Source organism: Anas acuta, chromosome 8, assembly GCF_963932015.1.
Source record: "Anas acuta chromosome 8, bAnaAcu1.1, whole genome shotgun sequence".
Classification (NCBI taxonomy): Eukaryota; Metazoa; Chordata; class Aves; order Anseriformes; family Anatidae; genus Anas; species Anas acuta.
In genome coordinates this window covers 12,129,917-12,157,822 of record NC_088986.1, presented here as the reverse complement: position 1 = coordinate 12,157,822, position 27,906 = coordinate 12,129,917, and the positions used below count along the sequence as shown (strand labels likewise).

General features: G+C 36.0%; 1 protein-coding gene across 2 annotated transcripts in view; it reads left to right on the top strand.

Annotated features, from left to right (window-relative positions):
- Positions 1-27,906, top strand: part of PIGK (phosphatidylinositol glycan anchor biosynthesis class K) — an 81,405-nt gene that overhangs the window by 6,128 nt on the left and 47,371 nt on the right. Inside the window, exons 4-9 of one of the 2 annotated variants that reach the window (XM_068691189.1) lie at positions 1,374-1,509; positions 2,863-2,974; positions 3,482-3,578; positions 3,919-4,036; positions 5,421-5,531; positions 12,673-12,845. In XM_068691189.1, coding sequence (XP_068547290.1) covers positions 1,374-1,509; positions 2,863-2,974; positions 3,482-3,578; positions 3,919-4,036; positions 5,421-5,531; positions 12,673-12,845 — 747 coding nt within the window. The remainder of the gene's footprint in view (positions 1-1,373; positions 1,510-2,862; positions 2,975-3,481; positions 3,579-3,918; positions 4,037-5,420; positions 5,532-12,672; positions 12,846-27,906) is intronic. The other variant, XM_068691190.1, reaches the window with a different exon arrangement.

The following is a 27,906-nucleotide window of genomic DNA, read 5'->3' as shown; positions in this document are numbered from 1 at the left end:
TAACAGCTAAGCTGTGAGTTAGCACTGAGGTTATTAAGCTGAATGTGTGGACAATGTGCTTTTAAGAATGCCATATGGTGTTCAAACTGTATGTTTGTGCTCACCTGTCTTCACTACAACCATGCAGAGCTTTTACTGAGTGATGTGTGATTATTTTTATTATTTTTTTAATAGACACATTCCTTGCAAATAGAGTGCTAAATCATGGGTCTAGTTATGGCTTAGTTTTCGTCTCGTCTGTATGTAATGAAAAAATGGGTCTAGACCTAAATATTCAGTAGACCTGTAGGGTACGTATTTGACAGTTGCTTCCAACTATTTCCTGTTTAATGAGTGATTTTTTTTTTTTTTAAATAAAAATAGTTTTGTACTTGTGTGCAAGCATGGGGAAAAATGTTATTTCTCCTCTGTGGTTGTTTTCCTCTGACTTCTGTCGTTACAGCATCATAATTATTCCAGGATTTTATTCCCAGTGAAATCATTTACTTTAATTATTTTTTAGTGTCAGTGCTTGAATTATTTTGGATAGGAATTATCTGTCTGTTTTTTTGTTGTGTTCAGTGTGGAGCATGTCAGCACTTAATAAAGAATAACATTACTCATAAAGTACTCATGCAGACATATAGGTGACACATAGGTGAATGATGACAGGCACAAGAATAGTATTTAAATGGCAGGACACAGTTTAATTTATAACCATATCTGAGAGTCTGAATTAGCAGCATTCTTTGTGGATTACTTAAAAGTTTACTTACAAAGATTACTTAAACTATATCAAAGAGTGTTTTCCAAGGAAAAGAATTACATCCCCTTGTTCCAGACATCTCTGGCACATTCTCCGTAGTGCTGCATCTCTTAGGTGTCAGCCCATGTATTCTTTAGGTAAATTCCTGGTTAACACAGATAATCATGCAGTAGTACATCAGATGTAGTATGATGTAGATGTAGTCTGAGGAATGTTTAGGAGCTCCTCAAATTTAATTAACAAAACAATTTTCATAATATTTTTAATTTGCCCAAAAGGGCACAAACAAGCCGGGACTTCTTATAAAAATCTGGAGATTTTTCTAGAGTTTTGCCCACCTAGCTCCAGGCAAGTCTGTACTGTAAAGTTGTTAGCATTAACTACCTCCATATTCAGGTTTGGCCTGACTGAATCCTGTAAATATCAGCTAGCTGCATTACCATGTGTGGTATCATTATACTAGCAAGGATGTATGTAAGGTGTAACTAAGCAAAGTTTTGCTTACAATGTCAGGAACCTTCTTAATGTTGAAAGCTATTGTTTTAGTCATGGCATGTTTTTGTTGTAGTTTCCTTTTGACTTGTGTGAAACAAGAATGTCAAAAATGTTTTTCTTGTGTTTTCTACAGTCACATTGTCCTGATGCTGGCAGATGATATGGCATGTAACCCCAGAAATCCCAAACCAGCTACTGTGTTTAGTCATAAAAACATGGAGCTAAATGTATATGGAGATGATGTGGAAGTAGATTACAGGAGCTATGAGGTAACTGTGCTTTAAATTACTGGGTCTCGATTTTTGCTGTTTTAAAGCTTTATAAAGCTTCTGAAAGTCTGAAAGAAGTCTTTATTCATGTGACTAGTCAAGGGCTGGGCTTTTACTGTCAACACCTCTCCTCCCCCATTGGGTTTTGTATTTGAAATTTATTATACCAGAAACGTGATTTGTATTGGTTAAAGAACAGAATCTCCACAGTATAAAAAAGATATGATACTTGAACGTGTCCAGAGGAGAACAACAAAGCAGGTAAAATTGCTGGTAGGCATGTCCTATAAGGAGAGGCTGAGGACACTTGGGTTACCTACTCTAGAGAAGAGAAGGCTGAAAGGTGACCTTATCGCTCTCTGCAGCTTGCAGAGGAGGGTAAGCAAAGATGGTAACCGATGACAAAGCTGCACCAGGGGAGGTTCAGACTGAACACTAGGAAAAATTTCTATGCTGTGAGGGTAGTCAAACACTGGAACAGACTTCCAGGCAAGGTGCTTGATGATCTAAGCCATCAACCAGTGTTCAAGAGCCATTTGGATAATGCTGTCGTTAATACTCTTTAACTTCTGGCTAGCCCTGAAGTGGTTAGGCAGTTGGGATAAGTGATCTTTGTAGGTCATTCTCATCTGAACTATTCTAATTAAGAATATATGGAACTCCTTGTGTGTATACAAGGAATATATGGATTTACAGAATTTTCTCCTTCAGAAATGGTAGATTACTGGTTGATGTCTCATCTTGCAAGCACTTAACACCACTGTGAAACTTACAGCATGCAAGTGAAATGTGTATTATGTTCTTTCCAGAGTATGATTTTGTTGCTAACATTTGAGTTGTATACATCTGCATGAAGAGCAAATGCTGTTTTATAGGAGGTTTTACAATCACCATCGTGATGCTGCTCAAAGACTTATGTAACTGAAATTGATCTTGTTTTTCCTTTCCTGAGTTGCAGAGGAAGTTTAAACTTTATTTTTCCATGGTAACACACGCTAATGTTGCACTTTGTGAGTACATGAACAGCTTTGCCAGAATAAAGGCACACAGTGAAGGTTTTCAGATCAATGAAAAAGGTACTTAGAAATTACAGTAGTAGTAGCTTCATTTGATATAGTAAAGCAAGAGGCTGATATTAGTGAGATGTAATAAAAGGTACTATATAATTCTGAACCTTACTGCAGTAAAACCTTGAACAGAAAATGTCTGTTGATGCAGTTTATACCATGCAGTATTGCATCTTATTAGACACACTACATGTTCTATTGTTCCGTTATTTATTTAATGTAACCCAATGTAGAACTACTGATCAGTATTTTTCTTCAGAAAATTACTTTTTGCTTCTATTCATAGGTTACTGTGGAAAATTTCTTGCGTGTATTAACAGGAAGAATTCCACCAAGCACACCTCGATCTAAACGTCTTCTTTCTGATGACAGAAGCAATATTCTAATATATATGACAGGTAATTTAAGGTTTGTGTATATCGTTTATTGGCTTTGTTGGATGGATCTATATGAAATCCTGAAATCCAATCAAGAGTCCAAACAAACAAAAGAATTACATTTTTTTTTCTTATCACGTTGTACTAATTAAGAAAACCTGTAAGACAGTACTTCTAACCTACAATAACCTAAGACAGTACAAAATATAGTATATATAAAAACGTACAAGACATAGAGGTAGTATACATATATAAAAACCTATGTATATAAATACATATAAAAAAGAATATAATAAATATATATATAAATACTTAGATACTTAAATATATAACGAGACAGTACAGAATTTAGTTTCCAGTCTAAAATCTTCTCACTGTCCTAGTATTTTCTTCTGCTGGAGTTCCACTGGAGAAAGAGAATTGTGTTTTGTGCTTTTTATTTTTTATTTATTTATTTTAAGAAAAAACATTAGACTGATTATCTTCCTTTAACCTACATACTTGCCTAACTTGTGTTTTTTCTACCAGGCCATGGTGGAAATGGTTTCCTAAAATTTCAAGATTCAGAAGAAATCACAAATGTAGAACTTGCTGATGCTTTTGAACAAATGTGGCAGAAAAGAAGGTAGTAACTTCTTATTCAGCGGTTACATACTATATTTCATGAAGATGCCTGAAGTCTTACTGGTAGTCCTTGCTTACCTTTCATCAGTGATGCTATCTGTCATCCATAGAATTGCCTGAAAGTTTGCATTCAGAAAGAAGAGTTCTAAATTTTGTTTTTAACATCCTACAGTTACAGATGTTCATATGAATTGCTTTTTCTGAACTCACATCTTACACTCAATCAGTGTGAAGTCTTCTGTTCCTTAGGTTCCTAGGAGCTATCCTGATAACCAAAAAGCAAAGCTTTTATATTTCATTCTAAAGGAATATGAGTAAGAAGGCTGTTCTATTTCTTTCAGGTACAATGAATTGTTATTTATTATTGATACTTGTCAAGGAGCATCCATGTATGAACGATTTTATTCACCTAATATAATGGCCTTGGCTAGCAGCCAAGTAGGAGAAGATTCTTTATCAGTAAGTACGTTTTTTTGTGATCCTGAAGACAATTTTCAGAATACTTGAATGAATTAAAAGCACAGGTCGTATTGATTTTTTTTTAAACTAAAGATTTCTCTTCCAATTGCTGAATGTATAATGTGTTTAGTTACAATGTACAGTTTTGACAAAACTCTTAAGTGTATTTTCCTATTTATTTAGTGGGTTCGCACAAAGAACCAGGCTGTTGGATGGAGGGAACAGCATGAAGCTGCAACAGGAAATTCAGACTGAATGTTAGGAAAAGGTTCTTCATTCAGAGGCGGGTCAGGCTCTGGAATGGGCTTCCTGGGGAAGTGGTCATGGCACCAAGACTGCCAGAGTTCAAGGAGCACTTGGTCAGCACTCAGACCTGGTTTTGGTCTCATTTTTTTGGGTGGTCTTGTGTGAAGCCAGGAGTTGGATTCAATAATCCTTGTTTGTCCTTTCCAACTCAGGATCTTCTGTGATTGTATGATTCCAATATATGTCTTATTTTTCAGCTTTTCTTACCGTAAAAATAGATAATACAAAAAATATTTCTTTCTAAATTTTATAAATGTAAAACAACGGAAAAACTTAATTTACTATGCAAAATGTGTTGTACTTATAAGGAAGAAGATGACTCACCTCTTCCTTTGTGTGTTGATTCAGTCTACACTAACTCTTATTGCTCTTATTTGTGTATTTTGTACTGAGATTATCCTGCTCAGTTCCAGTTCAGTTCTAAAAAGTTCTGAAGGGCTTGGAAAAGTTTACAGAAATGTTGAGAACCCAGAAATCATCATCAGTTCAGTGTTGATAGTTGAAGGTGTCAGTGGAGTTCTGTGCTTCCTGGCCAATTTATGCGTTGCCTAGGACAGGTAAAAATCTTAATGGGAAGACTGAGGAGATAAACACGTGGAGAATATTCAGTCTAGTGTTTTTTACACTCAATATATGAAAAAAACACCACTATATTTCACTGTCATTGTATCCCACCTACATTAAAAAAGGAAGATGGGAGAGTGATCTAAGCCAGACCAAAACCAGCAGGTCAGGACTACCTGAATCCACACAGTACTGCAAGATAAACTGTCTCTCAGCTCTGTTTTCCAAGACATAAGAAGCTTGGAGCAGTATGTAATTGTCTACTGGAGTGCTAAGAAGGGAGTTTCCAGCTTTTTGACTAGATGTAGTCTGGAAAAATGAAGATAAACTGTATTACATAGCTCATCACCAATATATTTCTTCACAGCTAGTTGTTTGTTTTGCTTAATTTTCCTAGGAACAACAGAAAAAAATACTGTTAACTTCTGTAACATACTGTTATGTTCTGTTCCCTTGTCCAAATATCAAGTTCTCTTCTACAAATGCCCAGTAATTGTTGCATGTTGTTTTTAAGCATCAACCTGATCTTGGGATTGGCGTTCATCTTATGGACAGATACACGTTCTATGTGCTAGAGTTCTTGGAAGAAATTCATCCAGCCAGTCAGACAAATATGAACGATCTAGTAAGTAGAATCTCAACATTTATCAATACAGTAATGACTTCCATTCTCAAAACTAATTTATTTTGTCCATGATGTTTTCCAGATACTTTCTGTTCACTTTCACTTTCTCTCAGAGGAGGCTTTGTGGGGAGGGTCCTTGTGCCATTAAATGTAACAGTAGTGTGACATTTACAGGTTTGTCCTCAGCCTGAAAGTGGTTTGTTGGCTACAGAAAAAATTAGCCAAAACTAGCTAGATTAAAAAAAAAAATGAAGAAAAAAAAAAAAACACCGAAAAATGGATAAAAATAATTAAATGCTCATTTTAATAAGATGAAATATTTGCATGTGAAAAATGATAGCTGGAAACTTTTAAGATACGTAAAATCATCTTAATGGATAACCAATGTTAACATAACAGACACTTTGCAGATGTTGGCAGGTAACCTTCCATACTAAGGTGTCATGGTTTAACCTGGCCGGCAGCTAAACACCACACAGCCGTTCGCTCACCCTCCCCACTCCCTCTCTGGGGTGGGGGAGAGAAACTGGAAAGTGAAGCCTGTGAGTTGAGATAAAGACAGTTTATTAAGACAGGAAAATAATAAGAACAATAATGATGATAATAGTACTAAGAATAATAATGTGTATGAAACAAGTGATGCACAATGCAATTGTTCACCACCCACTGCCTGATGCCCAGCCTAACCCTGAGCAGTCCAGCCCTCCCATCCCAGCTAGCCACCCCTATATATTGTTCAGCATGACGTCAGGTGGTATGGAATACCCCTTTGACTAGTTTGCTTCAGTTGTTCTGGATCTGTCCCCTCCCAGCTCTTGCTGCACCCCCAGCCTGCCCATTGGCAGGACAGAGTGAGAAGCTGAAACATCCTTGGCTTGGTGTAAGCACTGCTCTGCAACAACTAAAACATCAGCATGTTATCAGCACTCTTCTCATCCTAAGCCAAAACATAGGACCCTACCAGCTACTAGGAAGAAAATTAACTCTGTCCTAACTGAAACCAGGACACAAGGTGAGAAGCAGTTAAAATTCTAACTGTGTACTCAAACAATTAGGGACTGATTTCTCCACTTAGATTCCAGAACAAGATATGTACAAATCCGGCTGTGTTTGGAGTTTATAATATGTTAGGTAACTATTAGATGGAGCTTTCATTTCTGAGACAGGGGAAAAAAAAAAAAAACTAAGAGCAAGATAACATCTGACAAAATTTATGAAAATTTCCTTATAACATTTAGATAGGTACAATGATGAGGTGACACAGAAAGGGAAAGGAACCATCTTTTCTTTACTTTATTAATCCTTTATGCATGTTCCAGTACTAATTTTATTGTAATAGTATATTATGCTGTAGTATCTTGTAGCTGTAAATCTTGACATGCTATGTCAATGATTTAAGAGCAACACTGACAGAGAACATTGTCTTTGATTCATTTTTGTAAATGGAGCAGGTGCTCAAAAGTTTTATGCTACCCTCTATCTACAGAGGTTGGTCTTAGTCTGGCTGTGAGCTCTATAGTAGAATTCACTCTGAACAGGCAACACTTGACAGATTTTATGTTGATACAGAAGCAATTCAGTAGCTAAGATTTGAGATTCTTTTATTGCCATGGGAATGAAATTCTGTTCTTGTAATTTAATACCTGTCTGGTCATGAGATACAGAAAACTTTAACAAGATTTATTTTAAAGAAGAATATGCAAGTGTTTTTTTCATTCATAATGCATCTGCTTCTACCCAATTAATTCAAACAGCATTTTAGAATTTTATTTTGTAAACCAAAAACTTTACTTTAAAAAAAAAAAAAATCAGAAATGAACAGTTATTTCTATTGTATAAGAAGCCATCTGGGAAGTGGTATAGCTGGTCCAGTCAGCCAGATATTAGTTCAGGTATTGTCAGCAGCACAGAAAACTTGTTAGCTGATCGACCATCTTACCTCTTGTGCTCTTTGGAGAAGTTACCATTCTGCCTTGTATTTTTGTTTTGCTTTTTATGCCAAATAATTACAAAGAGCTGTGGAAACTTATTCCTGACTGATAAATTGCAACATGTAAGTCATCGTACATCATCAACCAGTTCCTTCCAGGAAGGGAAGAGAATGGCACCCAGATATACCATGATACAAGTTGATAATGTGCTCAGTCATAATATGCATGTATTTCAGCAACCTTGTTATAGGGGATATATGGGGAATACTTTGGCACTGGAATACACTGTTAGTGTTGTGCTGGATTAAGAACAAAGAGTTGCTGCTTATGCAAGTCTGATTTTTTAAAATTAACACTTTCAAACTCAAGATAATTTATTGTCTCATTAACTAGCTCACTCATAGAACATTTAAATTATTAGCTAATGTTTAATTTGTTGTCCAGTTTTGTTCTGTATGATGTCTCCTCTTTCAGAAGTGCTCTGCTTTTTTATACTGTGCCCTATGTAGTTTTCTCCATCACCTATGTAGTTTTCTCCAGCCACTCTTAAAAAAAGCTTCTCTTCACATCCACCTAAGTGTTGGATATTGCACTCCAGCAAAGAATGAGACATCTTTCCACCACCTACTTCCCACCTGCTCCATCTGTGTTGCTAAGGATAAAGCTGTGCAAATGACTGATTTTCAGTTTGATTGCAATTCCAAAAAAGTAAAGACTAAATTGAAATGTCACACATTTGAACTTTTAAAATAAGATTCGAATACATTTCTAAATGAGACATCGTTTGTCATGAAATAGCTACAAAAACTGTTAAGAAAAGTCAAGATAACAAAGTTTCCATTTGTGGAAATTGTATAGCTTAAATTAAATAGAAACTTATTTAAACAATTTGTAAAAATCAATACATTAAGAAATGTGTTTCATATAGCCAGTGTTTGCATTTTCTTTTTCTTCTGTCAGAAGACTTCAGTTGTGAAAGCACTGGTCTGCTGGGATGTAATTGCTTTGCAGTTTATCTTTTCTCACATAGGAACTGGGTAGTTGGATTGTTAATACTGAAGTTCTCTTCTTCCTAGTGCCATTGTGCATTTTTGTTCCAAACTTGTCTCAAAATTTTCCTGTGGTAATAAATTGTTGTGGGACAGGTTGCAAATAGTTGTGTGCTATCGATTTCTCACTTTCAGTGCTCATGCAGTTGTTTTTGAATGTGTACGTGTCTTTTAAGAGCTTAGAAAAGAGACTTTAAAATCACACCTGACTTGATAATTGCATCATCCCAGCACAAAGCAGGATTGAGTAGAAAATTACTCCAAAATCAGAGCATTCATGGCAGAGTAACTGAGTCAAAGCCACTAAGCTTTGCTGACTGCCATGCTAATGAATGTGTATGGCTTTTGCTCTGGTTATTTAGTATATGTGACCTGTTTTAACTACTTTTTTCTTCGTAGAAAATAAGATGTTGCTATTTTTCTATATCTATCAAAAAACCTGTGAAAATTCTTTTTTTTTTTTTTTTTTGCTTTTAAGTGGGGAGATATTTCCCCTACTTTTTTTTTTTTCAGTGATGCTCAATATTAATATTAAGTGCTAGAAGCATTAGTTTTGTCCATTATTTAATGTTAAATATAATATATCAAGATGTTACACTTAACAAAGAGAGGTTAATATAAAACTTCTATGTGTCTGTTAAAGTAGGTTCTCAGGATCTGTTTTCAGTTCTTCCCCAGTTAGCGAATATTGTAATTTGCATGGGGATAGTAGCTATCCCCACGAATGTCCATATGTGGTCTTGAACATCCAGGAGAATAAATTGGGTGTTTTTTTGTTGTTGTTGGCTTTTTTTTTTTTTTTTTTTAGTTTTGACTGCTGCGAAGTACAGAAGCACATTGCTGGGTGCTGGTATGCTTCAGGATTCATGCACTCTTATAGGTTTTTACATAGTTATGCATAGATACACCAGCCATTTTATATAATGAACTTTTACGCTTTCTTCCAACATAGAAAATGGTATGGAATGTTACAGCTTCTTTTTTTGTTGTTGTTAAAATGATAGCACTGATTTGAGTGACTTTTATTAACAAAATTGATATAGTTTAGGTGAAAGAATTGCCATCTGTCTCTGCGTCTTGCTGTCCAAAAGAAGTTTACATTTGAAATGAATCAAGGTAGATTATGAGACTCAGTGATAAACATGCTGGTTTTGGTCTGAAGTTTGTCAATTTTTAAAATAGATTAAATGTTTTACTTTCAGATTATAGACTTACAGTGCTTTTTTTTTTTTTTTAATTTAAAATTTTTGTTTTGTTGCTTTAAAACCCAATCAGTGGAGGAAATGTGAGCCATTTCAGGTTCAGGAGCAGTTGATGAGACTGGTGCAATCTTCCTTCAAGAATCAGCATATGATAACAATGCAGGAGGGTGGCCTGTTGCCTGTTCAAAAAGAAACTGATGTTATGTTGTTGAAAATTCCTAAGCTTCGAACAACCTGTTTAGTATGTCCATGAGGTAAAGCTAAAAGGAATCATTAAATCATCTGATGTGATATCCTGCATGTTCTTGTCACAGGCTATTGTTGTTCTACTTACAAATGCCTGTTTTGCTAAGACACATTATTCAGAAAAGTGTTCTCTGTTTGTTTGCCATAATGATTTGTGCAGATCTCACTCTTAAAATGCATTTGTTGAGGGCAAGAAGGAAATATTTGAAGCTGGTGTTTTAGGAATGAAATGGAAGTATTTGCCATGACCAGCAAGGCAAAAAGTTCAATAAGCTATCAGATAAAAAGAGCACTGGGCTTCTGTGCCTTTACTAGCTAACATAAAGCAGAATTGGGAAGCAGGTTTTTTTGATGTCTTTGAAGCTATTTGCAACAGTTGCCTAAGATCAATAAACCTTTGACTTGCAGTTGGAGAGTCTGTTTGGAGCTGATAGAAGGCAGCTGCATTGAAAGATCATTCATAATTTTTTTGAGTTGTTCATTCTCATCATCTAGACTTATGCTGGTGTTAATGGTACAGGAACATAAAAGTATTAGTTCTTAGTGTTTTGTAGCCTTTCTAGCCAGTACACTTAAAAATATAGCTGCAGCATAGATCAATGGATCTGATATATTTATCAAAATAAATATTCGTTATATAGCTTACTTTAGAAGACAGTTTTCGTTTGTGCCCTTAGGTGGAGCTAAGTTGAAGAAAATGTGTTGTCTTTTGGTGAAATTGTGAAACAGGGTTAATGAGTACTGACAAGTGTTTTCTGTATGGGCAGCATGATGCTGATGAGCCTGATTCAGCTTCACTTCACATGGAGGATAACAAAGATTGGATCTGCTCATCTCTTGGTTAGCAGCTGTGTGATACTCTGCCAACAAGAGAGATGGGAATCATTACCAAATAGCTCAGGGGGTCTGTGTGCTTGTATCCATCGGTTAGGGTGAAAGTGAGCTGAAGCTGAAGCCTCCCTGGACTTACAGGTTTAGACTTCAGGTATGAAACAGATGTTGTAGTGGGAGCAGAAGGGAGGAATGGTGAGACAGAATCTGTCTTCAGTGATGAAGAACTGGGTGTATTGTTTCATCTCTGAGAAACTTTTTTAGGGTTCTGTTGCCCTAAGAAGAGTCATACAAACTGTGTATTTTGTGTCAGGCTGAGAACAGAACTTGTGCTAGAAGGTATGGGAATGAAACTTAGAGATCTGGTTAGTCAGCATCTGGGCTAATTGAGGCTGCATCTGCATTGAGCCAATTAGGACCTGTGATTCTGCCCTAAGAGTGCAACCACCTAATCTGACTCATGATCTAATAATTAGGTGTATGAGCTCTGCATACTGTGACTCATGGACTGCTTTGTGAAAATCATTTGGAAAACTTAATCTTTAGGAAGATGAGCATCCTTTGTAGTTGTGTAGGTGAATCTGCTCAGTTAAATGTTCTTTGTTGCTGGAACACATGAGGATGCGCATAGCCTACAGTGTTCGCAGGTGGTCTGCAGGCTGTCTGTGAGGCAGTTGGATGGACAGCCACATGTGGTGAAGAAACCAGCCAGGGCACTGTACACCTAGCACCCACATCTAGTGGGCTTGTTTGTCTTGTGCCTGTGTCTAGCAGGGCAGTGTGTTTGGTTGTGCAATACCTTCTGAGGACTGAGACACGAACTCAGCCTTCTCCAGAGAGTGAGGCTGGTGGTTACGTTTCATGGCACTTGAAGCAATGTAGTGTTACTAAGAAAATTACAAACTAATTATTATTATTTAAGTTAAACTACATGCATTAGAAGATCCCTTGAAATAAGCAGTCTGTCCAGGTGGCATATATTAGAGACTTCTGGGTCAGTGTGGTGGAACTTGTGCAAAAAGGCATTGTGTCCAAAATCCATTGGTTTTGCCTTGAAAATCTGCTGGATATGTAACAGTTTTGCTATTGAACAGGCATGCTGCTTGTGATATATTTTAACTGCTACAACAAATCCATCACTATTATGTCTACATATTTTTCTGGAAATCTATCTTTATACAGAGTTGAGTCCATTGAAACCAGTTTAATTTGTTAGTGCTGGTTTTGTCTTCCAACTATTGGAATGTGTGCTGAAGATAGTGGACTGATATGTGTATAAAACAAATAGTAAAGTGTATGGCTAATTTGTAGGTGTTACAGGTGTGTCTGTGTGAACTTAGTATACATAAGACACCTTTCATATTTTAAGATCCTCATTCTACATTAATTCATAGGCTGTAAACCAGAAATAAGAATAAGTTTTTTTTTCCAGACAAAATTTAATTTTTTGCTTCAGTTCTGAAGCCTTTTAAATGAGCTACTTGTCAAGGCTTGTTAATCTTGCCTGCCTCCCTTTGGTAAGTGTGAAGAATTTATACCAACTTAGGCTTTTTGGAAGGTTATAGCAGCGTTGCTGCTTCTATATTCAGAAATGCATTTGTGCATTTAATCAATTACAGGTAATTGATGGTTAGCTTTCACAGAAACATTTCTAAATTGGTATGGGCAATTGTGAAGGTGAAGGTTTTCTGAAACCCATTATCAAGATGTTTATGCTTTTTAATGTTTTTGATCACTCTTTTTCAGCTGTGGAGCTTGTACTTAAATTACTGCAAGTTCTGTGTGACATTTATTTCTTTTATAATAATTTCATTTTGATAAGTACCCGAAGAAACTATTAATCAGTGAGGGACATAGTATGATTATTCATATTTATTTTCAGTTTCAGGTCTGTCCAAAAAGTTTGTGTGTTTCCACACCTGGGCACCGAACAGATCTCTTTCAGCGAGACCCTCAAAATGTTCTCATAACAGACTTCTTTGGCAGTGTAAGAAAGGTGGAAATTACAACAGAGACAATTTCTTTGGACCGTGACTTGACTGTCTTTGAAAAGGAGTAAGTATTTACTATTTAGACTTGGTTTAGAATGATAGAACCATTCAGGTTGCATAAGACCTCTAAGATTATCTAGTCCAACCTTTAACCTAGTACTAAAGTCCACCACTAAGCCATGCTACTAAGTTCTAAGTCTATGCGTTTATTGAAGACCTCCAGGGGTAGTAACTCAACCACTTCCCTGGGCAGCCTATTCCTTTGCTGCACAACTCTTTTAATAAAGAAATTTCTCCTGATATCCATCCTAAACCTCCCCTGATGCAACTTGAGGCCATTTCCCCTTGTCTTATCTCTTGGTGCTTGGGAAAAGAGTTCCAACCTCCTTTAAAATAATTTTAAAGTAGAACAAGGTCTCCCTTGAACTTTCTGTTCTCCAAGGTAAAGAACCCCAGCTCCCACAGCCACTTCTCATAAGATTTGTAATAGCAAACAAATAAATGTGTACAGCTCTGTGCAGCAGAAACAAACAAAGGTCTTGTAACTGTCAAGGAAAGAAGAACCCTGACTTCCTGTCAATTTCCTACAGCTGTTCAAAGAATCAGGGAGTCGGTATGAACTGTTACTACTATTAAAGTTGGGATTTATCAGCTGAAAACTTAATTTCTGTTTAAAAATTCCCACCCCTTATTCAATCCTGTAAGTAAATACTGCTAGAGACCAAGGTGTCTTGGTCAGAAACAAACAACAGTAACAAAATAGTCTAAAATTGTATTTCTTTCTTGATAGCTCCCTGTGCAGAAACATTTTTTACTGTAAATTCCTGCTTCTGGAAGTTTACTCCTTCAGCGAAGCTCTGACTTTAAGCTATTGGTTGTTTTCATTGCAGCTAGGTTTTCTTTATAAATGCTTTGTTTCTGTTCTGCAAATTCTCTGCCTTTTGGCTTTAACTGTCCTGAGAATCTCAGTTGCAGAGATGCAACTATTTATATGAATGAAGTTGCTGATGAAAAATTTGTTGATAGAAATAACAGGGATTCCGTTACTTTGTGGGTGAAGAAAGAATTATAAACTCCTTTGTATTCTTGGTATTCTGTTGCCACCTATTGGAAACATGTAAAAGAAGATGTGCTTGTACTGCAGAGTTTATCTGGTATTGAACTTCCATTTCTAGTAAATCTTTTATGTTTCATGATAACCTCCTCTAGGAGGGGAAAAAAGAATTAAACTAGTCTGCTATAGCCAGGGATGTAATATTTTTCAACCCATACATTTATGTAAATTATTATCTACTTTGTTGTTTACTATCACTCAAAGAAGTTGTTAGTGGATATAAATTTCATTAATTTTAAAGATAATAGTAACTCTTGCCTTCGTAATTAAAATACACTGAGTGCAGGATATTTTTACAATTTATTTTCAGATTTTATGTATATCTGCATTGGGCATTTTAGTACCAAGCATACAGTAATTAAGCTAATTCTGTGACTGCTCAGTTTAGAACAGTTATTCATTGCACTATATTCAAATAGTTTAAAAAAAAAATCAAGCCCCTAAGTTCTCAGTTTCTTGTAACCACTTTGGGAGATTACATAGAGAGTGTACTTTAATCAAGAAGAAAAAGAAAGTATGGGCTTCGTTTAAAAAAAAAAAAAGTGCTGGAAAACTGTACTGTATAAATAGTGATGAGGAGTGCAGGGAATGTACCTCTTGGTTTGACAGAGATCTGTCTCGTTACAACAGATTAACAAATTTAAGAATTCTAGCTTTGAGTGCTTATAAATTTAAATAATGTTTTTAAAAATTACCGTTTTGGAGGATCTGTTCTGCAAGAAATGGGTGTTCTTTTGATTTAAAGAATGTTATAAACATCTTGCACATCCTTTTCTAAGGTTAAGAACTCAGAGAACTGCATAAATTACTTGATTTTTACATATGTGCTACCCAAGTTGTCCCAAATTAATGGGAGCATGACCCTTGAATGAAAGAATGTGAGTGCATATTCTTACATCATCAGTGTTGGTTCAGTCATTCTATGCATTTTGGGTATGTGGAGTCTGCCTACACTCCAGATTTCACTTCTCTGTGAAATAGGGAGGGAAATATGGGATTGGTATCACTGGGAGAGATAATAAGATACTAAGCTTTATTTTTTTTTAATAAAAACCCAGTAAAGTTGATAGATGAAATCTTCTGGTTGGCACTCTAATTAAATGTTATTTTGCTTTTAGTATGCTTAAATAGTAAGTAAACTCTTCATAAGCTTAGTTTTTAAGCCTACCAGAATGCTTAACTGAATGAACTGCTTATGAATTGTATAACAGGATGCTTTCTTGGGCTAGCTAAATACATTACTTGCTATTTTTTACTATGCTGTTTTTGGAATTGTAGGATGAAGGATTTTTTATTTGTATTCTCAGAAAGTGTGTAGTGAGGATATTGTTTTCATTTTAGTTTATATTGATGCCAAATGTTAGGAGATTTTTTTTTAATGATTTTTTTATCTTGATCACATCGATCTGCAAAGACCAGAATTTAATAATCTTTTCAAACCAGTCATGAATAATCTTGTTCAAGCTTAATAGTATTTTTGAAAGCCTGGGCAAAGAGGAAAAAGGTCATGTAGAATTGAACTTGTACCCCCTTATGGGTTTACCTCAACATAAACATACTTATTTGCCCTTAAGTGTCTGATAGGGAAATCAGAAGTCTATACCCCCTAATACAAATATCGATGCATTACATTGGTTACTGTAAATCTCTGTGCAGATCTTATTCTAACAAAATCTACGCATAATATTTAATCTTTTCCTTGTTCTATATTGCATTTGTTAAGTTTTATTCTAAAAGATACTTTGTAGAGATTTTATTTTTAACATTTGATGTATTCTCTTGCTTGCATTCCTTTATGAATCATTTCCTCTTTGTTTCAGTGTTAGCTTGATACTTTTTTCCTTTTACTGTTACATACTGGTGGCAGCAGAGTGCTACAAAACATTTGTGTTACAGAGCAAAAGAAGGAAACAAAATAACAGATTCTAGCTCTGATCCAGTCCTAGGTAGACAGCCTTAGGTCTGATTTATTTGCTTTAAAGTTGCAAGGGTCATGTGTGTAGCAAAGGATATTATTTAAACAAAGAAACAAAAACTGATTACACAGATAATGGGTAAAGAAGATGCTGTTGTGAGATAAGAACATATACTAGGATTGTACTGTTGGCAGACTGTACAAGTTTTTATCCAACCCACTGCTGTTACTTTGCCAAATCTCTTCAGTAGAACTTTGTTCATTTTTACATGCTTCCTTAGGAATTACTTCATAATGCAGTTTTACTTCCAAGTTCAGTGCACCCTGTACCTCTGCAACCAGCTCAGAATTGGCAGCGTAAAGTTGAGCACAAGCCGAGGTACTTGATAGTGAGGTCTTTGAAGTTTCCTTTGGCTTGTGTTGAACTAACACAAAGAAACAATGACTGATTAACCAAAAGAAGAACATTTTTTTTTTTCTGTCCATTTAGTGGTAGGTGACTATTTGTAAGTAAAAGCTTGCTGTTTTTTTTTTTTTTAAAGGGGGGGAGGGCAAAAAATCCAGCAGAATCCTCTGCTCTTTCCTTTCTTCATAGCAGTTTCGATCTAAGCCATATTCACTTCAAAGGGTTTCTTCTGTAGTTGTCTCAGTCCTGACTGGGCTTGTAGCTGCTATTTTTAGCAAAATACCTGAATGTCTAGGTGTTCTGGGGCTTCAGCTAATTCTTTTTGTGAGTTTAAATCACTGTGAAATAACAAAAAGCGAGCAAGAGGAGTAAAAGAAATCCAGCATCTTTGGAGAAAGATCTGTGCAGAGTTTAGTATATTTGGTAAACCAGGAGCGTCTCTCTGGAACTGGGATTGTGACTGCACAGCCTGTTAGAATGCTTTCTCCTTTCCAGCTCCTACTGTAGGGAAAAGTATATTAGCAGGAAGCAATGGTAAAAATTGGGGATGAGTATTTCTCTTGAGGATGGTAAGAATCGAATTAAAGACAGCATCATATAAAACCTTCCTAGTTTTATTGCTTTTGAGAATTGGGCTTCATATTTAATAATTCTGTTGAGATGAATTGTGGTACTCCTATCAGTGACTGTTTTCCTGAAAATAAATAAATTGGCCACTTGAGTTAGGAAGGACGCTTGTGTAATAGAGAATAATTGTGAGTAATTGGTTCATTTGCAGTATGTTAATAGCTAATGTTGTCTCAATCTGTTTATTTGAGAGTGACTCTTGTTTGCTCTCTGTTTCCTGTTCTTTCTTCTTTTCTGTCAGTTATTTTCAATTTTATGTGCTTAATAGGTGAAACTGCTGTTGTGTGTTCCTGAATCCGTAGGGATCCAGTTTGTGAGCTAATATGTAATTCGTTTTGGCTAGTAGATGTTGCTTAGCTCAATGAGCATTTCCTAAAATAAAAGATTCTAGGTTTGTTCACCATTATTTTTTGACCAGATGCCTCAGCGTTATGGTTCTTTAAGCCTTGTAAGTGATTTCCACAACTAATTCTGAAAGCCCCTGTTCTCAGAGTAGTTCCCACGTCTCATTCCCATCCCGACGTGCCGTGAGGGCGCTGATGAAGTTACATCAGCCTTTCTTCGCGTTTTCTACCTATTCTTTGGGCAGAGGTGAACACCACCACATTTGTGTTGGGGTGGCGGCAGGCGCTGGGCCTTGCAGGAGCTGGCGGAGGCTCCCTGCGGCCCTGCTCCAGAGGCTGAGCGCGGGGCCTGCTCCTGCCACGCCGTGAGGTGGCTGTGGCCTGCGGGTGGACGCCAGCAGGTGGCAGCGAGCGCTGAGGTGAGGGGGTGGCTTGTGCTTGGTTTGGGGTTTAGGGTTTTCTTTCCACACCACCTGATCAGTTTGAGGGTGACATTGGATGGGGAGGGGAAGGGTGAGTTCAATTATCATTATTATCGTTATTGCTAGTTTGTACTTAGACTGAATTTTCGGGAGGTTATGTAAGGTTTTCATTTTGCACTTTTCTTGTCAGACAACAACTTTGTGGAGATGCAAAGCATTTCAATTTCAGTGTAATGAATAAATAAATAGAGTAGTCATAATATAGCAGGCCCTTGCTAATCTGTAGTGAATTGACCGGGGGTTACAAATCTGTTAATTCCAGGTAGTTATTTTTCTAGAAACATCTTCAGAAGGTTATATATATGCGTGTGTATGTGTATTCATGAAACATGCTAATCAGTTATGCATGTAGTATATTTTCTTCTTATGCCTTACTATTCTAACAAAATAAATTCATAGCTGGATTTTTTTTGATCAATGTGTGTTTTAATAGCCTACACATAATTCAAAAAGATTGGTGAACTAATAATTGCAGTTAAATATTATTGCTATATTTTTTAAAGTATTTTCTAAATACATTTGTTTTTTCTCTGCTTGCCTAGCCATGGAGAAATGTGTGTATACATTTACATGTGCATGTACGCACACTACTGTATTTGTTAGTGTAAAAGGACTTTTCAAGTAATGCAACTAATATTAATACAATGGCTGTAGTAGAAGGAATTATGTAGTTGGATACAATTTTACTAGTATAACAACACTATAAAGTAAGGATTAGTATCAAAAAGAACTGATAGGTATAAATTGTGTTGGGAAGACCTCAGATACACTGAAATATTATGCTTGATAAATTATACTCCCTATTTAGCAAGATGTTTTTAAAAAGTAGATTTGAACAATATATTTACCTGTTTGAAAGGATTTTTGAACCGTACTTTTGCCAGAGATTACTTGCGTATTTATTTTTTTTTAAAATGTATCTTCAGTCAGGTTTTCTTTGATCTTGGATGTTTTTTCCTCCAACTTTTAATGGGTTTTATATGACATGCAGCATTTCTTCTGTGACAAAGCTTTAATTGTTAGTGCCAGGTTGTTTTGCTGTCTCTTCGTGTTGTTTTCAGCAGAATGCTGCTTTACTGAACCTACATATAGTATGCTGAACCTGCATGCGGTTTAAATAGGCATTAACATCAAAAAAAATCTGGTGGTCCACAGAGGTGCTTTTACTGGGAATAATCCACAAAGGTCATTTTAGTCTTCTGAAAAGCGCATGTAAGTCAGTGACAATATTTTTATGAATCTCATACATGTCTTTTTGACTTACTAGTGCAAATTAACTCAGGCACATAATAGTTCCAGTGAACTGACAAGAAATGTCTAAATTTGTTGCATGTCAGATTTAGGAGGTCTTAAGTAAACCCAGCAGATTTTAACATCCAAATAGCTGAGAATATCTAGGAATCATAGGATATTCAGTCAAGGTTTTTATTCCACTGCTTACCCATTCCTCATTACACCTTTCTTATGTAGCATTCTTATTTTGTCTCATTATTCCTTCTTCACCTTTTCTCCCTTGTGTGATCTTTACCTGCTATTATTTTTGCAGTTGAGTGGGCTTCTCTCTAATTCTAGTCCCCTGAAGTGCTCTTTAGACAGTCTAGTGCTCTTTACATGGAGATCATGATTTGATCTTCTTGCTTTGCTGTCCAGGCACTAAATTCAAATTAATATCTATTCAAGGAGGTACTTCTGTAGTTGTTCGATATTATGCCATTCAAGAAGACCATGAAGACGATTGTAGTGTTTAGCATATGTTTGACCAGGAAGTATTTCCATGTAATATTTTTTTTCCAGGGATTTGAGATAGCATGATTATTTCAATAAAATTCTATTATTTTATAATTCTTATCAAAACTACCAAAGGTGCTGTTGATCTCTCTTAGGTGAGAAGTTTATTATGTACTTTTGTGTGATTAAGAAGAAAATTTTGAGGGAGTAGAAAAATGGGGCAACAAAAGTGAGACGGTGGGTTCAAACAGTTAATTTTGTCATGTCTTAGACTGTTATGTCTTTGGAATTCAGTGGCCAAGTGTATGTTAGAGTTCCTTATGCTCCAGAAATGAATCTGGGCACATAACAAACAAGTCTCCAGGGCTCAACCAACATTGCTTTTTTTTTTTTTAAGTATGGAATTAAAGCACATGCAAGTGCTCTTAGTCTTCCACTGTTTTGATATTGTGAAAAAGCTTACACTCGTTTTTTGAGTGCCTGAGGGATTACCTTCCAGATGGTCAGAGATTTCTGCCACTAAAAATTCGTATCTTGTCCAAAGCTGTAGAGGAGGAAGGGGCATTTTTGCCTTCACAACACATTTATGTAACTAATGGTTAAAAGACCATAAAATGATCTTTATCGGCATCTCCCAGCCCTCCCAATAGGAGCTGCTTTTTTTTGAGTCAGGTGTTGGGTGGAATAAAGTTCATGTCATAGTGCTATGAAATTTATTACCTAAGTCCTTGAAGTCCTGTTACTGATTTTAGTAAGCTGTGAGATGATTTGAAAGATAGGAAGAAGTTTCTCTATACTTTTTATTTCTGAAAACTCTGTAACACTCAAATTACACTTCACAGTGAGTGTAGTAAGGGTCTTAGTTCTTCAGCAAAAACAAAAAAAAAAAAAAGGAAAATTATAAATTTAAGTTCTGAGAGGAGAAGAAGAGCTGAAATCCAAAAAAGCATTGCATTATTGCTAGGAGTCTCTTTTCAGTCCAGTTAGCTGTTTGAATAGACTGCTGGAAACTTCTGGCAAGGGAAGAGCAACGAAGCCATAATCACATCAAAGGACAAAGAAAACTGGAGGAGATTACAAAAGAAAATTCTGATCACATAAAGAAGTGCATTTACAGATGGTTTGCTGAACACTGTTTAATATTACTTTACAAAATGGTATTATTTTATGTACTTGGTCAAGAATATCAGAAATCTATAGAAGGTGTGGGGGGAGGAATAACAGATGCTGAATATGTCTACCAAAGCGCTCAAGCTTCTATTAAGATTATTGTATGAAATCTGTTGGACAGAAGAATGTTAACTCTGTGGCAAGATTGATTTTACAGGGGAAAAATAAATTCTATAAACAAAGAACTTACTGCAAAATAGGATTTATTCAGCTTTTTTGCAGGTAGGAGACTGTGATTGCACAAAAGGTTGCTATTGGTAAATGCCAGGAGAAACAAACAAAAAGTAATGAAACATAATAAGGGGTTTGGCATACCCTGTTTAAAAAAAAAAAAAAAAAGAGGAAGGGGGAAAGAGGGATACAAAGGGAGTTGGAAGAATTGCTGTCCAGGGATTGTATATGTTGTAGTATTCATTTATTTATTTTTTGAGTCCTAGCAAACTCACTCCAGTGTGCTCCAGTTGCTATTCAGAGGTTGCTGTGACTGCAAGGGAATATAATGGCAACTATGTGGATGTTCAGCTGTTATAGAACAGTGACAGATCACCTCTGTTGTGCCAGTTACTGTTAAAAAGGCAAGACTAAATTGGCCACAACTTTACGTAATATTGAAAGAGAACTGAGAAGCATGAAAACCCTTTATCCATCTGCCTAGAGGTCAGATCCAATTTGGAACATAAAGATAGGCAGAATTTCTCTTTCACAAAATCATCCGAAAGATCCTGCTGTGTATATATGTATGTGTACAGGCATGTTCATATTTTGTCATGTAGTATCAGAAGTAGTGCCACCAAAGGCAGTACATCTCCATATCATAAACAGAATAAACATTTTTGTTGCAAACTGAAATTACTAGGTTTTTATATCTCAAACTGTATTTATGTTTCTTGTGGATGTAGGAGTAAGACAAATTATGACTTGCAAAAAATATAAATGGAACCCACCAGTATTGTTTGGGGAATTCCCCTTTCACTCTGTACATATGGTACGGAATTTGTGAAGGCACAGTGTCACCTGAGTAGCATTTTGGTGACTGACAAGAATGAGGATTTGGAAACAGAGAGACAGAGCATTCCCTTCCTGCCCCCTGTGTATTCACACTATGTGGCTCATTCCAGGAGTTCTCAGGAAAAGACAAGACCATGGTGGAGCCTAGGATTTCCTTCGTTGTAGGGGTGGGAGGAGAAAATGCTGAGCATTGATATTCACAGCTGCTTTAGCATAAACTCCTTGAATTACATGATAGCTGGTTTAAGTGTCTATTCCTCCTGGTTAAAAAAAATGTTGCTGCAGTCTTGATGGCATACAAATTTGTTGTAATATTGAGAGAATACTTGATTAGAAATCAAAACAATTAACAATGTTGCACCTTCCTCCTGACTCCCATTGGCAGATTTTCAATGTTACAGTAGTTTTCCATGTAATTTCTCCATATTGCTATGTAAAAAAAAAAAAAAAATCAGTTCTGCAGGGTCCAGATACAGTGGAAAACATGGCACAATGCTAGCTGTGTGTTTGTATATTTTCAAAGGGTATCCTTCGATTCAAAGCAAAGTATAATGAAAAATTTTGCTTAACTCTGAGAATAATCTTCAGCAGATTATAGTCTTTAAATCAACTAAATGTGTGTTTTCACTCTGTGTAAAGTTTCTCATCTTAATGTTTTTTAAAAAATATTTATTAACTCAATTATTGGTTTGTCAGTGACAGATAGTGAATGACAAATGTTGGGATTCGTACAGCTTCAGAAGGAGTGTGGAAGGGTACTTTGTGAAAGTGGGCTACTGCTTCTCCTTATTCTGCAAAGTGTTTAAATTGACATTTAACATTAGTAACCTGCATAGCCCCATCAAGTTAACCACTAGTGAAAATGTTTTTGCTGGCCTGGGACACTGCAGGTTTTTAAGACAAAGCTGGACTTCTTTTTTCTGCGTAGAAAAGCCAATCTGGCTATCAGAAAAAGCGACTAAAATGTACATTTTCTGTGGGCCAGCTGGTCTCAGGTAGTTTGTTAGTCTGTATAATTTATACTCCACTGGCACAGCAGAGCTGCTGCCCTCTCGGGGAGGGAGATTATCCACAAGGAGTGAACAGATGGTCTTTCTGCTCCCTGCTGAGGGCATTGTATCATGGAGAGGGCAGAGTTAATCTGTGGCTAGGACTTGCTAGCTTGGCTAGCCAGAGCGGCTGAAGGCATCCTGCTGGCCAGCAGTGCTTTATTTTCAGTTTGTGCAGAGCCTGGATGGGCTTTTAGAGGACAGGAGGGTTGGGACTGCTTCGTGCCAATGTGTTTTCCCCATGGCTGACTTTCTGGAACTGAAGTCCAGGGCTGTGGTGCTGCTGGCAGAAGCTTTCCTAGACTAAGGGCAAATCTGGCTTGCAGATTGTACATCTAAATTTCCTCTTGCATTGCACAGGGCTCTGAAGGATAGGAGTGGATGGATTTTTCAATGCAATAGGACAGATTATTTTGAAGTGTAAACTGTGTGAAAGAAGCAGATAAGGGTATGTTTTTCCTGTAGTTCCACAGTAGCTGTTTACATTTTACAGGTGGGGTACTGCTTATAGTACTATAATTGTATGAAGCTATGAGATAAAAATCAGAAAGGGTTACTTGTATTCCTGCATGATTTCTGGTCTTGTGTTACCTGCAAATGAGACATGTTGCCATAGGCGTATTTAATCTGCTCTAAAATTTCAGTAATATTTTTGTTTGAAATAATAGGACAAAAGTTACATCTATACATATTTAGCAATTTATGACTCAGTTTGTGAGAGCAGAATAATGAACCCTGTAGTTACTATAAGTTTTATATGAATTTAATTGTAACATAATATTTAAACTTCATAGTTCCCCACTGGCTAGCTTTTTCTTTTTTTTTTTCCTACTGGTTATTTAAGAGTCAGAACCATGACTACCCACTAGAATAAAATAGGAATGAAGACTGCTTGCTGTAGGTCTAAATTTTATCTGGGGAATTGGAGCAGAACAGCCACTAAGTGAAACTGCTCTGAATCTCAGCCATAGAGGACATAACCTCTGTTTTTTCCTTAGCTGTCAAATAGAGTGCCCTACTTCCCTTTTCCTTTGTGTGTGGTTTCTCTCTGATAAAGTTTTTACTGATAGATAATTTATTACAAAATATTCTGAGCTGAGTTCTATCTTATTAGGTGCTTAGGAGCTTTTATAAATGTCTCCATAAAAATATGTGGTGTATCTGTTTAAAAAAAAAAAGGCATAAATCCACACTATACTGTAATGTTTTAAAACTGAAAGCTGTATATATGCACAAAAAATGTGATCAGATGGAAAATTTTCCTTAAAACAGAATATTTCTGCATGATATATGCATTTAATGACACTATTGAAAAACATTGGCCTACATATTAATCTGTGACTTTATAAAGTAGTTTAGGAAGGGTAGAAGAAAGAAGTGCTCTAGCTGTGGCAGGAAGACTTTCCATGCCACACATTGAAAGGTGACTTAGTTCAGGGGTTACTCTAAATACTTTATAGGAATAGTTGTTGTATTTTAAGTGATTTGTAGTTGTCTGTTCAGTTACTAATGAGCAAACATCTAGAAAAGACCTTGAGAACAGCTTCCTCTGTTACAATTCTTGGGGAAGCTTCTAACAACATGGACTGTTGAAAGGCCTTGAGGAGGCCTTAATGGTTTGGTGATGGGATGAGGAAAAAATTGTACTGGTGGTATACGTGTTCTGCAAACAGACAGCTTCCATTACTGGTCACAAAATTCATATTATATTGGACTATCAGGGTTTTATGCAAACAAAATGATTTCTTTAACACCATGAGGGAGTATACATGAGTCATTTGGTAATTATGTGCCAAATTATGACTGTTTTTAAATTCATCTAATACTAAATATAAAGCATTTAAAATTACAGTGTAATTATTAAGAGATTATCATTATCACTGTGTTGAATTTTGTGTACACATACATGGTTTTTATGGTGGGTAATAATAGATGCTAAGGATGTGTTAGAATCATAGTGATTAGTAGTCTGACATGGAATTTATTTGTGATAATATATCACCCAAGAGGTACTTGGTTGAGTTTTTAGATATTCTAAATAATTGTTTCTTTCTGGTTTCTAACTGTTTCTTCCCTCTTTCTTTAGATGTAAAATGAAGTCTAATTGAAATAGCTGTCTTTTACAAGATATATTGAGACTAGAAATAAAAGGGGTGAGGGGCAGCTCATTTTACATGTAAATGATTTTATTTTAAAATGCAGCTACGAACAGACCTAATCTCTCTGTGACTGCTGCCTAAATCTGGTTGAGCATAAGAGAAAACTGTAGAAACTAAGGCTGATACAGATATCATTAGAAAGGAAATCCCACCTACTGAGGAAATCCCACCTTCTTTTAATGTGCCAAATGAATATGAAACCTGCACATTGAAGCAAACTGAAGTCTCAGTAAAGGTAGTGTAATGTAAATTGAAAAAGGGATCAATTAATGTGTTAATGCATTTTGTGCCTACTGTGCTCATCTAGTGATCGGATTATTTTGCTGAATGTAATCAGAATTGGACAAAAGACTAATTATATAATAAAGCTAACTTCCCCGGAAATGTGAGAAGAAACAAAATAAGTGAAGTGAAATGAATTGTAGAATGTTATTTATTCTCACCAATAATTCTCCTTATAAAGTAAAAGTATAATTTCTAGGTATGATTCTTTTCAAACTGAATTAGAAAAAAAGATAATAGAGAATCAAGAAGCCAATATAATCAGAAATACCAGTAATTTGCATGTTAGTAATCTGTCCAAGTAAAAAACCATAATGTGTTTTTGGTTATAAAGGAAAATTCTGGTTATGAAGGAAAATTTTCATATCAAAAAAGATGAATTGTTATTGTTTGGGCAAATGTATATTGAATGCAACCCATCTCCACACAGACTAAAGAAAATCATTCTCAGGGTTGAATTCTTCGAATTAGTAACTCTTAGTTTGTAAATATATATATATTTTTATTCTTTATATCTTTTCTATATTTTTTGCTAATATTATTTGATAGTGCTTAAAAGAACAACAGTATTTAAGGTAAATTTTGGTTTTCAACTCTGTTGCTGTTTCTGAAGTCCACAGTGACATCAGTGTTCTAAAGAGAATACAAATTTCCTTGCTAACATGGTTCTTACAATTCATTTTTTCAAGTGTGCTTACTAAGTCCATGGTCCAGAGTTACGGCAGTTGCAGAAGTGTGGTAGTGAAGGAGGCTTATTGGAGACCTGCATTACATATTGAGCAGGTCTGCAAAGCTCTGCTTCTCTAAATATCAAATGTGTCAACTGGTTTGATGCTGTAGCTGTGCAAATGGATGTGTTCCCCAAGAAGTATCAGTAGATTTTGAAAAGATGGTCAAGAGAGCAAGGCAGCGAAGGATGGCAGTGGCAAGCTGGCAGACATTGTGGAAGGGCTGTGCTGTGGGAGCTGGGAGGTGATGGGACAGGGTGGTGAAGCAGTCTTGGTCCAACCAAGCACAGCTCCACAGGGAGAGGGTAGCAACAGGGTTAAGAGCTATAGTTTTACCAGGTGTCATTTCAACAGCCTCCTGTTACCGAAACTGGCCTCACCTGTCTCCAGTGTGCCCCTGGCTGTATATATTCTGCAGAAATGCTAGGGGACAGATGCAGATGACCATATTTGAGTGGAACTTTAGTCTAGGATGCTACTTTTGGAACTGATTTAATGAGTGAGGTAGTTAATCTGTTTGTTGCTAATATCTTGGTGTGGATTTATATTTGTAATGCTCAGTCTTGCATGTTGGATGAATCTTGTGTAATTAGCTCCGTTTGACTGAATCATTGTATTTGAGTTATTTTTCATGAGTAAGGGGATAAATACTCATGAGGAGTGTTTCCTATGTAGAGCAGAAAAATGTGACGTCCTACAGAAAATATAAAAGAGCATCTCATTTGCTTTAATTCAAGGAAAAGCAAGACCTCATGAACAAACACATATTGAAGAACTTAGTCCTAAACTTAAATAGTTGTGGAAAAATAGATTTATAAAAGAATCCAAGTGAAAAGTGTTTGGAGATGGCTCAAGCCTTAGCATGTACTTCATCTGCTAGCTGGCATATGTAGTTTGCTTCTTGTCAGTTCTAGACCAACTTGATAACAGACTATGTTCTAATCTGAAGAAATACTTGTGACCAGAAGCATTTTTTATATGACAGAGTTATTTGAGCTGATGTCCATCTGCAGTGGTAAGTGTAGTGCTCTAGCACATTGAGCAATTGCAGAGAATCATTCAATTCTCAGGGTTCATTTGTGTCCTGCCTGATCCACACAAAATAACGATGATTAATTTTCTTCTAAAATACATTAAAAAAAGAAAAAACACAACTACTAGTTATAGTAAGTCACCACACAAGGTCTCTTGTTCCTTAAATGTTACTGTTTTTTTTTTAATTGCTTTATTTTACATGTACTAGTACCTGAATTAGTATGTTTTACCTGCATAATGTTCAGATTAAAAAAGTAAATGTAGTCAGACACTAAAAAACAAAAACAACAAAAACTCAAAACAAAACCAAAAAAAAACACTTCAATTGCTAGTTTTCAAAATTTTGTGTAACATTTTTTTTTTCTTCCAGTTACTAGTGTGAAATAGCAGGATTCTCATCTAGTACAGTATACAGCACTTTAGTCAAGGAACTATTGTTATAGAGCAGATAAGATTAAAAAAAGTCATTGGGTTTGATGAAAACCTGTATGAACAGTGCAGGAAAAAAAAGCCAAAGTTACCATAGCAACCAGCAGTGCTTTAGACAGAAGCTAAGTTAAAAAGCGGAGAAATGTAACAGAAAATGTGAGGGCCGTTTGATAAAGCATTAAAAAAATAATGAAATTTTAAGGCAAACATGATTAATGCTCAGCTTTTATCACTTTGAAATTCCTGATCAGGTGCTTCTGTCTTTAAAAGAAAAATATTAAAACTGTTATTAATAAAGAAATTTTAGTGTTGGAATCCATTAGAGTCTTTTAAGGAGACATTTTTGTGAATTTCTTGAAAAATGTGTGAAAGTTGTATGAGATTTTTTTGCTTACTTTCTTGTCAGTAGATGTTAAGATTAGTTTTATCCTGTATTGTAGAATAGTCTTTAGAAATGCTTTTCATGATATAAGCAGTGTTTAGACCAAACACAGTCTTTCTAATAAAAGTGGTTCCGCAGTAGGAATACTGTGAGTTCTTCGTGGGATTTTATGCTAGGTCAACTGACTATGCAGCATTCCCTTCACTGTAAGAGGGCCAGAGGCAGCCTTAAAATGCTTGGATGGTGAAATTTCAAGACAGGACAGTG